At 37.3% G+C, this 17,865-nt stretch overlaps 1 protein-coding gene across 1 annotated transcript in view; it reads left to right on the forward strand.

Moving 5' to 3' along the window:
- The window catches only part of TRIM37 (tripartite motif containing 37), a 155,867-nt gene that overhangs the window by 102,409 nt on the left and 35,593 nt on the right, over positions 1-17,865 (forward strand). The window contains exons 20-24 of the mRNA XM_059997311.1: positions 34-162; positions 505-694; positions 2,562-2,680; positions 11,926-12,036; positions 13,336-13,414. Of these exons, the coding sequence (XP_059853294.1) occupies positions 34-162; positions 505-694; positions 2,562-2,680; positions 11,926-12,036; positions 13,336-13,414 (628 nt within the window). The remainder of the gene's footprint in view (positions 1-33; positions 163-504; positions 695-2,561; positions 2,681-11,925; positions 12,037-13,335; positions 13,415-17,865) is intronic.

Raw genomic sequence — 17,865 nt, forward strand, 5'->3', positions numbered from 1 at the left:
CATAATCAGAAATATTTTAAAATGTCTTTACAGCCACAAATAAGAAGAGTAATTCACCCAAGCCAGCTCGGTCCAGTATAGCAGGTAGTCTGTCACTTCGAAGAGCAGTAGACTCTGGGGAAAATAGCCGTTCAAAGGGAGACTGTCAAACTCTGTCTGAGGGTAAGTATGGAGAGTTTAGAATGTGATCTTGGTGGGTAGATGTCTGTTACTCGAAATTGATCTGATGGTATAGCTTTAGACCTCTAAAGGCACCAAAAATGCTGAAACTCAATTTGAAAGTTCCTTGATCACACAGAACAGACCCATCAGTAAGAAAGTGCAGCCATTAGACTGCATATTAAATAGTTGGCATCAAAAAGACTAGGTTATATTTTAAAATTGTTTTTGAGTTTTCCTGCAGTTTAAAACTATATGTATAGTGAGATCTCCTAACGTGGAAACTAGAGAGAGAACTTTTTGTTTGTTTGCCTTCTTTCTGAATATCCCCTTCATTTTTTGTAGGCTCCCCAGGAAGCTCTCAGTCTGGGAGCAGGCACAGTTCTCCCCGAGCCTTGACACATGGCAGTATCGGTGACATTCTGCCAAAATCTGAAGACCGGCAGTGTCAAGCTTTGGATTCAGATGCTGTTGTGGTTGCAGTTTTCAGTGGCTTACCTACTATTGAAAAAAGGAGAAAAATGGTCACCTTGGGGTAAATTAAGTTCTTTTTTTTATGTAATGGAATAATAGCTAATAGTTTTGGTTGGCACTTTAAGTCTACAACATAATGAACATAATAAACTTCTAGTTTGTTAATTTTTTAGCAGACAGTTTATTTGTTGTATTAAGATGTAACTTCAAGCATCAGAGACCTTACCTTTTTCTTTCTTCACAGAATGAGATAGTACCAGAAGTTCAGTTTGAATACATTAGAGCTCATTTTCACTGGTTAGGATAATAATGTTATATAACCTTGGGTGACCTCTGCCTTGTGACATTTTTGGGTCAACTTTTTTTTCCATCTGTCCCATATTTTTCAAAGACATTTGTGCTATGCTATATTATGTCCCATAGGTCTTTTACATGAATTTTGTATAGAACAAAGCATTTCTGGCGATTTTATTTTAAAACTGCTTTTCTGCTTTCATCTCACCTTTTTTTTCCCTTTTATGAAAGTGTCCTCAAAACACATAGTTGGAATTTCCCAAAAGGATATATATATGTGGTCATCAGTACCTTTATCTCTCTCCCAGGAAACATAAACTCAAATCCCAGTCATGTCACCCAAACATAAATCCCAGTCATGTCACCCAGTTGACATTGTCAATTAAACTTCCATCCATTTAAAAGAGAGTGATTATGGAATGTATTGTCTGTGAATGTGCTAGATGAGCCATTAATTCCATTTGCTGATCTATTATATGCATATTAAATACATTTCTAATTTTAAACAATGGAATAATTCTACCTTGGAGGCTTTGAAAAGAACTTTGAATTAAATTTAGAGAAAGATTAATATCCCTTAAGTTTACTTAATTGTATAGAGTTTTAAGATCTGGATAATTACCAAATCTAATAGGACAGCTGGTGGCTGTTTTCTGTTCTAGCTCAAGTTTAAGCAGTGGAAGGGTGTTACAATCATTGGAGATTGTCTGGTCCTCCGCATTTCCTAGCCTGGTTTTATACATGTTCCTTTCAAGATGAAGCTGCAACTAGTTTTTATATTTTGTTATGGAGATTTATATCTGCCTTTAGTCATAAAGATTAAATGTGTACGAATGTGCACTTTTTTCTAGATTGTAAAATCCTGTATAAATGTGTAAAGCTCATAGCTATAACCCTCATTTTACAGTTAATTACACTGCCAACCTGGGTCATGTGGTGTTTTCCAGCTTGTGTTTTTTTTCCTTGCCTTAAGGTAGTATAAGCAAAAATTTTAAATGCTAGTAATAAATGGTTCAAAAATGGAAGTTAAAAAAAAGAATATTAAGTTAAAATTTCCCCATCTTTGTCTCCCATCTGCTTTGTTTTCCAACCTTCTGCCCACACACATTCCTGCTGTTTTTAATTTTTTGTATATGCTGTCTTCTCGGCTTTCACGCATATTTAAGCAATATTTAAGTGACCATATAGCTTTTTTAATACGAAAGGTGCACCTTGTTTTCTCACTCAGTATACCTCAAAAGTCTTTCCATATTGGTGAGAACATGTTATTAAGGACTTATATTTATTTTTAAATTGGAATTCTTATTGAGATAATTGTAGATTCACATGCAATTATAAGAAAGAATAGAGGGAGCCTGTGTACCTTATCCAGTTTCCCCTAATTATAACATTTTGCAAAACGCTGACATATTATCACAACGAGGATATTGACGTTGATGCAATCTACCACTTTATAACCTTTCATTGTGAGTCTTCTAGTGAATCTTTTAAAAGTAAAACTTGAAATTTAGTATTAAACACCAGTGCCCTATACCCTACTTAGTTTGCTCAGTTTCTGGACAGGAAAAAAATCTAGATTATTGTATCAGTGACTAGTTATACAAGAATATCAGGTTATTTTCTCCCTCTTTGAGGACTAGTGTTAAAGGAGGTCGTCTGGAAGGAATGCAAATGACTGATTTGGAAAATAATTCTGAAACTGGGGAATTACAACCTATACTACCTGAAGGAGCTTCAGTTGCCCCAGAGGAAGGTAAGGAATGGTAAAGTCATAGTTGGCGGGAGGCGAAATAATCTTTTTTTGGTGGTGGTCGGGAGTGGTTGGTTTAATAAAACAGTTACTGAGATGTTATCTACTATCTGACATGCTTGATCTGAAAACAGCATTTGTTGTGCCTCTGAGTTTGATTTACTAGGACATTAAGCACAATGGAAGGCAAAATGGATAATCGACTACATAAAAGGACATCTTACTAGAACAGGCATTTACAGGGAGAAAGTCTGCAGATACTTCATTTGCTCATTCATTAAATGTGTTATGCTACCTACATGATAGGCATTGAAGTTTTGCTAGATATGAAAAGATTAAATTGGATATGTTCAGTGTCTTACAGGAAAAACATGCCCCCAAACAACTAATTAGAATATTAAATGTTAAGTACCTTGTCTTTTAAAGTCAGTCTTGATTAATGTTTATAGATTACTTTGCTCTTTTAGAAGGATTCCAAACTTTAACCATTTAAAAAATCCTTTATGGTAACTGACTTCTACTCTGCCAGTTCATTCTCAGTTACATTTCTAGTATTTGTCTACGTGTTCTTCCAGGTCCATTATTCTTTATCTGAAAGTGTAGAAGACTTTTTTGTAATTTTGAGTTAGCAGAAGGTGCTTGAAACAAGGCTATGTGTGTTGCCCTTGCTTGTCCTTTATATGTTAGCAGAAAAGCATGTCAACTTTATTAATGATATTTGACACTGAGATTTTTCATTTCTTAGTGAAACTCTGCCACCTACCACCTCTGCACTTATTTGAATTTCAACGATTGATGAATTGTAGCTCAAAGCATATATAAAAGGTGCCAGCGTCTACCTCTGACTGCTCTGTGAGTGTGTGTGGGTGGTGGCATTTTCAGGCTTTTCAGTTAAAGAACACTAAACATTTTGGTCTTCCATCTTAGTTGGTGCTCCTGTGGTGGGCAGCATTATTTCAGTAGAAATTAAATGGAAAGGATTTTCAAAGTGAAGTGTTGATTGTTAAAACAACAGGAAAAATATATTATGATTGATCTTTATAGAAAGGACCTATAAGGATTAGCTAGTAGGGCTTAGCTAGTTTCCATGTATTTATACATACTGATTATAGATTGTAGTGGCTTAAATTGTTTTAGCATGTGCTGGAATTGTAGGCTCCTTCTGTTTATGCACCATTTGTGAAATGCTTCTAATGTGTCTGGCATTGTTTTGATGCTGGTGATAAAGTAATTCCTGAACCTACTGTTTAGTTCAGGGTTTCTCTACCTTGGTGCCATTGACATTTTGGGCCAGGTGATTCTTTGTATTAGGGGCCTGCCCTGTGCACTGTAGAATGTTTAGCAGCATTCTTGGCTTTTAACCACTAGGTGCCAGTAGTACCTCCTCTGAATTACAGTAACCAAAAGTGTCTCAAGACATTGCCAAATGCCCCCGGGAGGCAAAATCATCCCCAGTTGAAAACCACTGGTTGAGTTGAAAACTCAAACCAGGGGTGACAACTCCTTAAGAATCACTTGCCAGAGTGGGTCATAGTTACAGATGGGAGCAAGGTGTCCTCAAGTATGCTGGGTATGTGTTGGTGGTGGTGGGAAGGGAGCAGGGAGAGCAATTGAAAACCAAACAACAGGTGTTAGAGACCAGTTAATAGCCAATTATGATATGGAATGATGAGTGCTGTGATGGGGTATATAGGGAGCTCAACTAACAGGTATGTAATAATAAAAATAATAGATAATATTTGCAAGCCCTCATTAGGTATTAAGACTGCTAAAGACTTTACCAGTATTATGTTTTCTCAGTACAGACCTACATGGTTACTTTATTATATTGATTTTACAGGTGAGTAGGCTGAGGCCTAGAGATGTAAGTTACCTTACTCAAAGTCACAGAGCCGATGCTCTTAACTGTCACCTCTCTACCAACCTAGTCCTCACTTGGAAAGATCATCCTAAGGGATGAGTATGAGTTAGTATGAGTTGTGAAGACTGGTGAAAGATGAGGCCAGAGTGGAGGCAGAGGTCAGATCATGAGGAATTATACTGTATGTCTAGCTAGAATTTGGACTTTGTCCTTTGAATGGAATATAAGCAAGGAGTGAAATAATAAAATTATGTTTTAAAATTCCTACTCTAACTGAGTTGGGGACTGGGAATGGGGTGTGGAACTCTGGGGACAGGAAGACTGGTAAAAGAAGAATGTTAAATTAAACTTGGACTTTTAAATTTCAACCTTCATCTCATAAATTCACATTTTCTCAGCAGTTTTTCTATGTAAATAGCTAGTTAGCACCAAAAAAAACCCCTAAGTTTTGACATTAGTTCCATTTCTTTTTTTAAAGCTAATCGTCAACAGCTTATCCTAAACTGGAGAAAGGCATTTGCTTGGCCACATTTAGGATCTGCTCTGCACTTTCAAGTCTTTGAATCTGAGATTTAGTGCTGTCAGTGTTATTCAGTAACACATTTTTTCTTATGTAAGGAGTGTTGTAGTGATGCAAAGCACCTAGAACTCAATAAGAAAAGTTACTGTAAACATGCAAATCAGTAGTGCCAGGGAAGTCCACTATTGCAATTTGTTGGTATCTAAACAGCTTATTTACCACTAGAGTCCCAGGATAGGCAGTGAGGAGACTAATTGATAAGGCTGGAAGAGGGGAATAGGTAAACTAAAGGAGCTCTGTGCCTTTTGAAATTTGCTTTGTGAGAGGAGAATGGGGCCTGCCTTACTGCTGTGGGTATATTCTATCATCAGCAGGAGCCAGTTCTCAAGAAAACCTTTACTTTTCGCACCAGTAAGCCTTGGTGAAAAGTTGAGTGGGGTTGTCTTACATCTGTGCTTAGGAATAACGAGCCTCTTCATTCTTAAGCAGAATGCCTAAAAGAAAATTTTCTGTGGTAGGTCACTGTAAATTGGTGCCTCTTTCCTCTCCTCTTCCTCCCTCCCTACTGCCAGGCTGTTTGAAGAAACTTTAAAAATTTTTTTAAAGTTTCCAGTTTTAAAGTTTTTAAAACTTTAAAATTCTTTGTGTTTACTAGTTGGGAATTTGGGACAACTAAAGTGGTCTCTTAAATGTTCCTGAGAGTCAATAAAAAGTGACTTTTCTTAGACTTGACAGTCATCAACAGGCCTTTTCCTTTCTAACTGGGATCATATGGGACAACCTTGTGTTAATCTCCTAGTTAATGGCTGCATTGCAAAAATCTTGATTTCCTTCTCACACACCCCCTACCCCAATTGATACCTACAGAATTCCTTAGGTAGACCGGTCTCTTCCTTGTTCTTTCTAAAACTGGAGACTATGCGATTGACTTCTGAATTAGCACAGTCCTTTTCAATTAAGTCAGGGGTGTCACCCATCCAGGGAAAGCCATGGCATGCCTATTGCAAACCTTACTGGCACCCTATCTAAGAGCAGTACACAAGTCTGATGCTCCAGCATTGCTGATCCCTTTTGGTGTATCAATGAAGACATAAGTTACAAAAACCCAATCAGCTGGTTTAAGCAATAGGAAGATTTACTGTCTTGTATTAACAAGAAGTCTCACCTAACTCTGGTAGGGCAGTTTCAAGGTTGGAAAATTTACCTGCTTAATGTCATCAAGAACTCATTTCCTCCCACCAGCCCCGTCCCCCCATCTTTTGCTCTGCCATTCTAAGTGAGTTGGCTTAGCTCCCTTCAGGATGGCAAGGTGGTTGCTGCAGCTCCAAACTTTATATGGAGTCAGAAAAACATTCTGGGAGTAGGGGAGGATTATTTCATTTTATATGTCTCTGTTTATCAATGTTTATCAATGAGAGCACATCTCATTAATCAGTAGTGAAAAAAAAAGGAAACTTGGCAAAGTCTGAACATTTGGTTCCCCTCCCTGATCCATTCCACGTGGCCACTTGGAGAAGGGAAGACGACTGAACAACATTGAGGTTCTGCTGGAAAGGAGGAAGGCAAGTGAAGCATTAGTGTTTGGTCTACCAGGTGGTTAATGTATTTTCCAAGCAGCTGAAGTTTGAGCACCCCTGAATAAGGGCGTTATAACTCATAAGTTAGCTTTGGACTACTGAGCATATAGTGGATACTCAAAAAATATGGTAGGTGATTGATATAGAAATACCTTATTTCACATTTTACTTTAAGATGCAGGGTTGATTTTGGGGTTTTTTTCCCCCACATGAACATCGCTGAAGCATCTTCCATTTAATGGTATCTTACAATAATTATCATTGACAGCCAGTTTTGTGAAAACTTGTTGACACCTTCTGGTGAGATTAAGAAAGGTCCTGTATTCAAATTTCTTATAGTTGGTGAAATATCACTAGTTTGCTTTAACCTTAATGCAGTGGGTAGACATTGCAGTGTATGGGGCAAGGCACATAGCAAATAGCTTGTGACCTGTTACTTGACAGTAGCTACTTTCATTTCCAAAAAATGAAAGTATTTGACCTTATGTTGTGTTTACTTGCTCTCACTGATGTCAATGGGTTGTACAGGACCTGGTGACCCCATAGGTCAACTATTAAGCTAGAGGTCAAGAGACCAATTTTTTTTCTCATTACATTCACAGAGCTAGGGAACTTCAGATCTTAGGACTTGATAAAAAAACAAGTAGTGTTTTCATGCAGGAATTTGTTTCCAACACTTCTTGGGAAATGCATGTTTTTCTGAATCCTAAGAAAAGTAGGTCAAGAAATCAGAAAACCGGAAAAAATTATTCTAGTTCTCCTGTTAATCTTAACAGTCAACACAGAAACATGGGGACTTCCTGGCGGTCCAGTGGTTAAGACTCCACGTGTTCACTGCATGGGGCACAGGAACAGTCCCTGGTCGGGGAACTAAGATCCCACACACTGCATGACGTGGCCAAAAAATGAATTAAAAACAAAACAAAACAGAAAAAAACAGAGAAACATGACTGCTTTGGAAGAATCCACTAATGGCAAGTTGAAAGTATAAACTGGAAATGCTGGTACCTAGAATCAAAGGTTAAGATCAATGCGAGCACCTTGAAAAGAAGCAGTTGCAGTCAAATCAGCCCTGGCTGTAGCTGTTGCCATTTTATAAGTATGTGTTCATGGCCCTGTCTGCTGCTATGTAAATATTAATGAGTCTATACTATACTATACAGGAATCCTGTGAGTGGTGCTCCAAGAAATAGGAAGTTTCAAAAGCAAAAGAATTCCTCATATTGGCATTTTTTAAAATAGATTTATTTTTGGCTACGTTTGGTCTTCATTGCAGCGCACGGGCTTTCTCTAGTTGTGGCGAGCGGGGACTACTCTTCGTGCACGTGCTTCTCATTGCGGTGGCTTCTCTTGTTGCGGAGCACGGACTCTAGGCGCACGGGCTTCAGTAGTTGTGGCGAGCGGGCTCTAGAGCGCAGGCTCAGTAGTTGTGCACGGGCTTAGTTGCTCCACGGAATGTGGGATCTTCCCGGACCAGGGCTCGAACCCGTGTTCCCTGCATTGGCAGGCGGATTCTTAACCACTGCGCCACCAGGGAAGTCCCCATATTGGCTTTTTTTTTTTTTTTTTTTTTTTGCGGTACGCGGGCCTCTCACCGCTGCGGCCCCTCCCGCCGCGGAGCACAGGCTCCGGACGCGCAGGCCCAGCGGCCACGGCCCACGGGCCCACCCGCCCGGCGGCAGGCGGGATCCTCCCGGACCGGGGCACGAACCCGCGCCCCCTGCATCGGCAGGCGGACTCCCACCCACCGAGCCACCAGGGAAGCCCCCCCATATTGGCATTTTTGATGTGATTCCATGTAGTGCTATAAACCTTACTAAGAGTTCTAAGTGTACATTATTCAACTATTACCCAGTAGTGTTCACAGCATTTTCCAGTATTTGAATATTCACTGTAGGCTACAGTTCTTGTAAATACTACAAACTAACCAAAAATTTTAAAAGATATATAACTTTATTAGAGTTTGAAAAATATTGTAAGTGTTTAAAGAATAACTTGAGATTTGGGGAATTCCTGAGAATTCCAGTTCCTCGTTTGTGAATCCTGGAGGTTAATATATGTCAGGAGTTCAGAAACACTAGTACGAAGAGGTCAAATTTGTGCCTAGAATTTGAGTAACTCATGTGGGTTTGAGTTTTCAGCAGCAGTTCCATGAAGGGCCAGAAGGTGGAGGTGGTGCTTCATGCAAGTAGCTGGTTTATTCTCTTAACAGTTAAGTATCACTCTTGACTCTTGAGAGCAGGAAAGTTTTTTCCTTTGCTTAGTAAGGAAATTTCAGAAACGTCCACACATCCAGCCTATCTTCAAAATATTTAAGGGAGAAGTAGTACTACACAAACTCTTATTGAAAACAGAAGAGAAGGAATTCACCAGTAAAGCCATCTGGGGCTACAGTTTTCTTTGTTGATCTTTTTTTTTTTCCCCCTTAAAATTTATTTATTTATTTTTGGCTGCGTTGGGTCTTCGTTGCTGCGAGCGGTCTTTCTCTCTAGTTGTGGCGAGCGGGGGCTACTCTTCGTTGTGGTGCATGGGCTTCTCATTGCAGTGGCTTCTTTTGTTGCAGATTACGGGCTCTAGGCGCACGGGCTTCAGTAGTTGTGGCTCACGGGCTCTAGAGCGTAGGCTCAGTAGTTGTGGCGCACGGGCTTAGTTGCTCCACGGCATGTGGGATGTTCCCGGACCAGGGCACAAACCTGTCCCCTGCGTTGGCAGGCCAATTCTTAACCACTGCGCCACCTGGGAAGTCCCAGGGAAGTCCCTGTTGATAGTTTTTTAAGCTACAAATTCTGTTTCTTTAATACTTAAAATACCTATTCAGGTTATTTTTACCTGAATGAATTTTGGTAGTTTGTGTCTATCAAAGAATTTGTCCATTTCATCAGTGTTCTTGATTTCAAGAGCATAAAGTTTTTTATACTGTTCCCTTATTACCCTTTTAATGTCTGTAGAATCTCTAGTGATGTCCCCTCTTTTATTCCTTTTTTTTTTACTCTCTTTTGTCTTGGTCTGCCTAGAAGCTTTTCAGTTTTATTGGCGTTTTCAAACAACTCTTGTTTCAGTGATTTCTTTTTCTTTTGTTTTCCTGCTAATTTAATTTCTGTTCTTTATTTCCTTTTACCCAAGTTTATTTACTCTTTTTTTTCTAGTTTCTTAAAGTAAATGCTTAGACCATTACTTTGAGGCCTTTTTCTCTTCTAATATAAGCATTTGATGCTGTAACTTTATCTTTAAGCACTGCTATAGCCACATCCCCAAACTTTTGATATGTTGTACTTTTATTTCCATTCAATTCAGAATGTTTTTCATTAATTATGGAGAATTCTTGGCCATTTTCTCTTAATATATTGTCTCTCCTTTGCTGTCTTTATGGCTGTCTAGTTGACACAGTTTGAACCATTCCTTTTTTATCCCTGTGTTTCTTAACCTTTTTTTTATAATGGCAATCTCATTGTTCTTAAAAACTCTGGTTAATTTTCTCAGTTCTGTCTTTAAGTTTTTCAACCTTGCCTAAATTCATCTATTAATAGTTTAATTTTAATGACTATATCTGAAAAGTCTAGCAATTAAAAAAAAATCTGTCCTTTTCCACATTAAACAGAATTTTGTACTCTATTTTGTGAAAAAATTCGTGGTATTGTCCTTCTATTTGTATATCTGCTGACTCTTACTTCAAGTAGATTGTCTGCCTTGTTTGTAAATTTTGATTGGAACATAATTTTTTGAGACTTTTTCTACCCCTTGTGAGAATCATCCCCCCCACCCCCCGCCACTATAATTGTTGTGACCTGGATTGTGGAAGCTTCCCACCACAGAGGTCTTTTAAATATGTTTCAAGACTATTCATGAGCATTTTTATATCTGCTTTAGTCTGTGTTAGATAATTTCAACATTATCTCTGTCATCTCAGCACTGATGTTCGTTCTTGTCTTTACCTGGTTTTTCATACAGTGAAGCAATTTTGGATTGTATCCTGGACATTTTTAATATGATTTTGTGAGACTCTGGGTCTTGTTTAAATCTACCAATTTGTTGGTACTTCAAATTCTTGTCTACTCCAATATGCCTGTCCCTGTTTACTTTTCAGAATCCTCAAGTAGCCACTTCATGCATTCTGTCCAGGTTTTATAGCTGCATTCAGTGGGAAAGATGGGGTGGAGTATGCTTGCTTCATCTTACCTAGAACCTTCCCTCTAGAGGAATAAATTGCTTTATTCGGATCACACTAGCTCCTGACCAGTTTTTATGTTACTTTCCTAAGATTTGAACCTCAACCTTAATCCCAAACTTAAATGATGCACACAGGCCTTAGTTTGAATTCTGAGGTGAGCTGAGCCCAGAAACAAGACAAAATTCCCTGCTGTCTTCCTGTGACAGTAGACAGAATTATTTAGTTTATTCTTTCAGTAAGAGTTTTAGCGTTTTGCAGGGAGTGCAGTTCTAGTCTCACTTTCAACTCCCTTTCTATGGTGGATCCAGAGGTTTTTTTCCTATCCCCAACAGAGTATTAAAGACTTCTGCATCAAGCTCTCTGGGGCAACTGCATCTACCCCACTAGTTTTCCATATCCTTTTTGTCTCTATACCTATGGATTTCCATTCGTTCTTTTAAATATAGCTGTTCATTAAAATTTTTAAGTTTATATTTTATCTAGCATTTATAAGGGTTTGTAGCAGAAATATTTTCAGATTTTCTTGATCACTGTTTTGTTGAAACAGAAGTACTTTCTGTACTATAAAAATTCTATAGAACTTTTCTTTTAAGAACCTACTCATATGCAAAAAACAAAATTGGAGGCCCAAATGGGATAGTAACTCATTTATTGCTAAAATTACTGGAATTTTTTATACACACAGCTAAATATAAGTGTAAATATGTATTTGTATTTATGAGTGTTTATATTTATATATGTTTTAGGCTAGAAACTGTTGAATCAAGATTAAAAGAGCTGTTATCTCTTATGACTCTTTAGGGGGGAAAAAAACCTATGTTTGCCTTGGAAAAAGTGTTCTCAGTATAATGAAATTAATACTGGCTTCAAATTCTAACTTTTCAGGTACTGTGGAAAGGGCAGTTTTAATTTTTGAGGACGAAAATAAATACTGCTCTAAATAACTAAAGAGAACTTAGGTTTGTGTAGTTACTTTTTTCTTTGTTTTGTTTGCTTGATATCTTCTGTTTTCTTGGCATTCAGTGTAAAATTCACTAGGAATCTCAATTTATGATAGGGAGATTGCCTTTTTCTTGCAGTGGTTACTTGTCAGAAACATGTTCTCTGCTTCTTTCCTGCCAGGAATGAGTAGCGACAGTGATATTGAATGTGACGCTGAGGACGAGGAGCAGGAGGAGCGCGCCAGCTTGGGCAGATTTAGCGACTCCTTCATGGCACGGCTGCCGGATGAAGGTGCAACCCATGACGTCATTTCATGGGGATTAATTAAACCATCTCTTCTGCTGCTTCCTTTGTTCTCTTTCTGCTTCTGCTTCTTCTTTTTCTTTTTTTAAATTATTGTCATTTGTGAGACGACATTCTGTGGGATAAGCTAAATGGTGCGCGTACTGAAAAAATTTGGTAGGCGGTCAGACACCACCTAATGCGTGCTACTTACTGGGTGGAGCAAGTGTTGGCAACCTGATTTGGTACAGCCCATGACCTGAGAATGGAAGAAAAAAAAAAAGCCAAACAAAAAAGAATTTTCCATGGAGAACACTTGTGGCCTGCAGTGCCTAAATATTTACTATCTGCTCCTTTGTAGAAAATGTTGCCAGCCCCTGGGGAGGTTTCAGATTTTTTTTTTTCTTTTCAGAGATATTTGTAGCCTAGCTAATAAGGGAACTTTTTTAAAGATAACTCTTTCTGACTTCTTAGAAATGCATGCTGATTATGGAATCATTGATTTTATTACCACTTCCTCCTAAAAAAGTCTTAGGAAAAAACTCACTGAGAGAAACCCATTGTTAGTATTTTGTTTTGTTTTATTTTAGGTGTACAGCATAATGATTTGATATATGTATACAATGCAAAATGATCACCACAATAAATCTAACATCCATCCCCCATTGTTAATATTTTATCCAGAGACCTTAACGATCAATCTGAGCATTCCTCTGTAAGAGTTCCTGGAATAACAGCATTGTCAGGCTTATGCTAATTGTCGGCTTTATATTTTACATATTTCTCTGATATTCTAGTGTCTTTTTTAGTACAGACTCAGTCACTTGATGATTTTTTAGGTATTAAGGTACTCTTAGCAATCTTCTCTGCTTATAGAAGCAGCAGCCAAATTTCAGGCAAGTTATCTTGAGTGCCGATGAGTTTTTGTAGTGATATTTGCATGCGCAGTTTAATTGGCTTTGAAATACATTTTATATTTACAAAATCAGTCTTTAGAGTGTACATCGTCATCGTTTCCTATTCCCTTCTTTAGCTGCTCCCATAGTGTCCCCAGGGCGACAAAGTCAGGCAATGCCTTTCATCTTCTAATTGTGGGCGTCTATTACACATTTCGGTTTTTTCTCCTTTATTTTTTTTCCCTTTGTGTTTGTTACACTTGACTCAGATCAAAAATTCTCTAAAAATAGAGATTTGTTCACAACCCAGCACATCTTTATCACTTAAATAACACACTTGGTAAGATCGTTTCGAGATAAGGAAAAGAAAATACTGGTCTTTTAAAAATGTTAACTCTTTTTTTTCTCCTAGATACACGTTCCAGTTTTCCTGATGGTGAACAAATAGGCCCTGAAGATCTCAGCTTCAATACTGATGAAAGCAGTGGAAGGTAATTTTCAAATCAAGAAAACTGACTTGCAAGCTACCTTGAATTTTGCTGTAGTTGGTGCTCAAACTTGTCAACAGTCAGATAATCAGATTTGGTCTTATTTTTTTCATCATCTCTACTTGAAATAGTAATTCTGAAACTTTAGAAAGTAGCACAATTCTAGTGTAAGACATTAGTACACAGGAAAAAGTTGTGTGGGAAGAATTCTGTGTAATGTAATAAAATAACAGTGTAGCCTCAATTAATTTAGTAAATAGTATATTCATAAAAGGCAGTTTGTCTACTGTAACAGAAGGGCAATTAACTGCCAGGAAACGTACCTGGAGACAGTGCATGCACTCAGTAACCTGCTCAGCATCGGTGCTCTTCTGTCTTGGCTAGACACTCAGTTGTGTTTAAATGACCACCTTTATATTTTGGGTTTTAATTATAGTTTATAGTTTCACTAGTGCCTGTAGATTAGTGAGCAGAAATATTACTAATGTGTAGATTCTTCCCTGTAGACACTTTATGTGGATAACTGAAGTAACACTAGACTGAATCTCCTCTTTGGAATATGTTGACTGACTGAGGTTAATTTATTTATCTTTTCTTGTTTGTTCAAGTGCAGGCACACTAATTAATGACACCTAAGCTTTCTTTTGTGTGACCTTTACAAATGTAATTTTAAATGAATTAAGTTAATATGGATTGGTTATGTTTCTGGTCGTATGAACACATGTAAGAACATTTAAAATTATTTCGTTTTTTCTGCTTCTTACTAAACAATTATAATGTAACGGGTATTTTAAAACCCTGTTTTCTCCTTTATTTTCATTAGTTGGACATTGATTTCAGTGTCAATACATTTAAAGATTCTTATATATTGTACTGTGGCTTACATGAAACTGTGGTATAAAGTTTACTTTCATACTCAGAATTAGTCCAAAATAATTGCCAAACTATATCATTGTGCTCTTGCATTTGTTTTTGAGCTGCTATGCTATTTGTGAAAATTACACTGAAAGTTGACTAAGAGACTATTGAAAAAGCATGAATATATACACGTGAGAGGCATCTCATCTGCTTATTTTTTACTTAATGAATATTGTTCCCCTTTCCATGTCTAGTGTCTTGCCGAATGCTGTGTGATTCATGGTTTGCTTTTCTTCAAAACAGTTGGCACTTTTTGTTAATAAAATGATGCTGAGAAAATGTTATGCCTCTGCAATTTATTAAAAGTGGAGCAGGAAGCCCCCCTTTTTCCTATTCCTATTGCCTGTGTATAATAGAGGCTGTTGAGCTGTAAGTAGATGCATGGGGAAGTTGGAAGACTTATTTATGATCTCCATAATGTGTAATGTGTGGTTACTTCTTCTCCTTAAATTAGTTGGAAATATTTAAGTAGTATAATCACATGAGAAGTTAAAATTTAGCATTTGCTTACTGCCATGATAGCATTGGCTTGCTGTCGTATAGTTATTAGGTATCTTATTGTGCAATGCTCTGAAACATTACTGGTAAGTTCTTCACATTTCATTTTCTATTAGCTGGAAATGTATTTATGTTCATTACATTTTGATGAGATCATATTCTAAATCAAACTTATTTCTGTGCTACATTGTAATGGGTAAAACTATAATGTAAGAATTTTGCACCTTTAGTGTTGAGCAAATCATTGTAAGAACTGATTTTGTAGAGGTTTATTTTTTAATTAAGGCTTATCAGAATTCATAAAGACAAGAGTGATTGACTCTGCTTTGGAACTCTCACTATTGTGTAGCTGTTTCTTGACCTGTACATGATATAGAACTGAGTGCTTTCCAGTGTACCTTTATAACTTATTTTCAAAATATGGAAAACCACTGTGGTTAAGAACTAAGAGAAGCCAGAGAATAGACTGTTCATTTGGGGAAATTTACTTGTAAGAGTTTTTAGCACAAGTGATTTAATCGTGAGACTCTTTTGGGTCATTAATCTAGACAATAACTTTTTTTTTTGAATTTTTGAATTTTATTTTATTTTTTTATACAGCAGGTTCTTATTAGTCACCCGTTTCATACACATCAGTGTATACATATCAATCCCAATCTCCCAATTCATCACACCACCACCACCAGCACCCCGCTGCCTTCCCCCCTTGGTGTCTGTACATTTGTTCTCTACATCTGTGTCTCAATTTCTGCCCTGCAAACCAGTTCATCTGTACCATTTTTCTAGGTTCCACATATATGCATTAATATACGATATTTGTTTTTCTCTTTCTAACTGACTTCACTCTGTATGACAGTCTCTAGATCCATCCATGTCTCTACAAATGATCCAATTTCATGCCTTTTTGTGGCTGAGTAATATTCCATTGTATATATGTACCACATTGTCTTTATCCATTCGTCTGTTGATGGGCATTTAGATTGCTTCCACAACCTAGCTATTGTAAATAGTGCTGCAGTGAACACTGGGGTGGGTTCATGTGTCTTTTTGAATTATGGTTTTCTCTGGGTATATGCCCAGTAGTGGGATTGCTGGGTCATATGGTAGTTCTATTTTTAGTTTTTTAAGGAACCTCCGTACTGTTCTCCATAGTGGCTGTATCAATTTACATTCCCACCAACAGTGCAAGAGGGTTCCCTTTTCTCCACACCCTCTCCAGCATTTGTTGTTTGTAGATTTTCTGTTGATGCCCATTCTAACTGGTGTGAGGTGATACCTCATTGAAGTTTTGATTTGCATTTCTCTAATAATTAGTGATGTTGAGCAGCTTTTCATGTGCTTCTTGGCCATCGTTACGTCTTCTTTGGAGAAATGTCTATTTAGGTCTTCTGCCCAGTTTTGGATTGGGTTGTTTATTTTTTTGTTATTAAGCCACATGAGCTGCTTGTATATTTTAGAGATTAATCCTTTGTCCGTTGCTTCATTTGCAAATATTTTCTCCCATTCTGAGGGTTGTCTTTTGGTCTTGTTTATGGTTTCCTTTGCTGTGCAAAAGCTTTGAAGTTTCATTAGGTCCCATTTGTTTATTTTTGTTTTTATTTTCATTACTCTAGGAGGTGGATCAAAAAAGATCTTGCTGTGATTTATGTCAAAGAGTGTTCTTCCTATGTTTTCATCTAAGAGTTTTATAGTGTCTGGTCTTACATTTAGGTCTCTAATCCATTTTGAGTTTATTTTTGTATATGGTGTTAGGGAGTGTTCTAATACATGTAGCTGTCCAGTTTTCCCAGCACCACTTATTGAAGAGACTGTCTTTTCTCCATTGTATATCCTTGCCTCCTTTGTCATAGATTAGTTGACCATAGGTGTGTGGGTTTATCTCTGGGCTTTCTATCTTGTTGCATTGATGTATGTTTCTGTTTTTGTGCCAGTACCATATTGTCTTGATTACTGTAGCTTGGTAGTATAGTCTGAAGTCAGGGAGTCTGATTCCTCCAGCTCCATTTTTTTCCCTCAAGACTGCTTTGGCTATTTGGGGTCTTTTGTGTCTCCATACAAATTTTAAGATTTTTTGTTCTAGCTCTGTGAAAGATGCCATTGGTAATTTGATAGGGATTGCATTGAATCTGTAGATTGCTTTGGGCAGTATAGTCATTTTCACAATATTGATTCTTCCAATCTAAGAACATGGTATATCTCTCCATCTGTTGGTATCATCTTTAATTTCTTTCGTCAGTATTTTATAGCTTTCTGCATACAGGTCTTTTGTCTCCCTAGGTAGGTTTATTCCTAGGTATTTTATTCTTTTTGTTGCAATGGTAAATGGGAGTGTCTGCTTAATTTTTCTTTCAGATTTTTCATTGTTAGTGTATAGGAATGCAAGAGATTTCTGTGCATTAATTTTGTATCCTGCAACTTTACCAAATTCATTGATTAGCTCTAGTAGTTTTCTGATGGCATCTTTAGGATTCTGTATATATAGTATCATGTCATCTGCAAATAGTGACAATTTTACTTCTTCTTTTCCAGTTTGTATTTATTTCTTTTTCTTCTCTGATTGCCATGGCTAGGACTTCCAAAACTTTGTTGAATAATAGTGGTGAGAGTGGACCTCCTTGTCTTGTTCCTGATCTTAGCGGAAATGCTTTCAGTTTTTCACCCTTGAGAATGATGTTTGCTGTGGGTTTGTCATATATGGCCTTTATTGTGTTGAGGTAGGTTCCCTCTGTGCCCACTTTCTGGAGAGTTTTTAATCATAAATGGATGTTGAATTTTGTCAAAAGCTTTTTCTGCATCTATTGAGATGATCATATGGTTTTTATTCTTCAGTTTGTTAATATAGTGTATCACATTGATTGATTTACGTATATTGAAGAATCCTTGCATCCCTGGGATAAATCCCACTTGATCATGGTGTATGATCCTTTTAATGTGTTGTTGGATTCTGTTTGTTAGTATTTTGTTAAGGATTTTTGCATCTATATTCATCAGTGATATTGGTCTGTAATTTTCTTTTTTTGTAGTATCTTTGTCTGGTT

Source organism: Delphinus delphis, chromosome 19 (assembly GCF_949987515.2).
Source record: "Delphinus delphis chromosome 19, mDelDel1.2, whole genome shotgun sequence".
In the NCBI taxonomy this organism is placed as follows: Eukaryota; Metazoa; Chordata; class Mammalia; order Artiodactyla; family Delphinidae; genus Delphinus; species Delphinus delphis.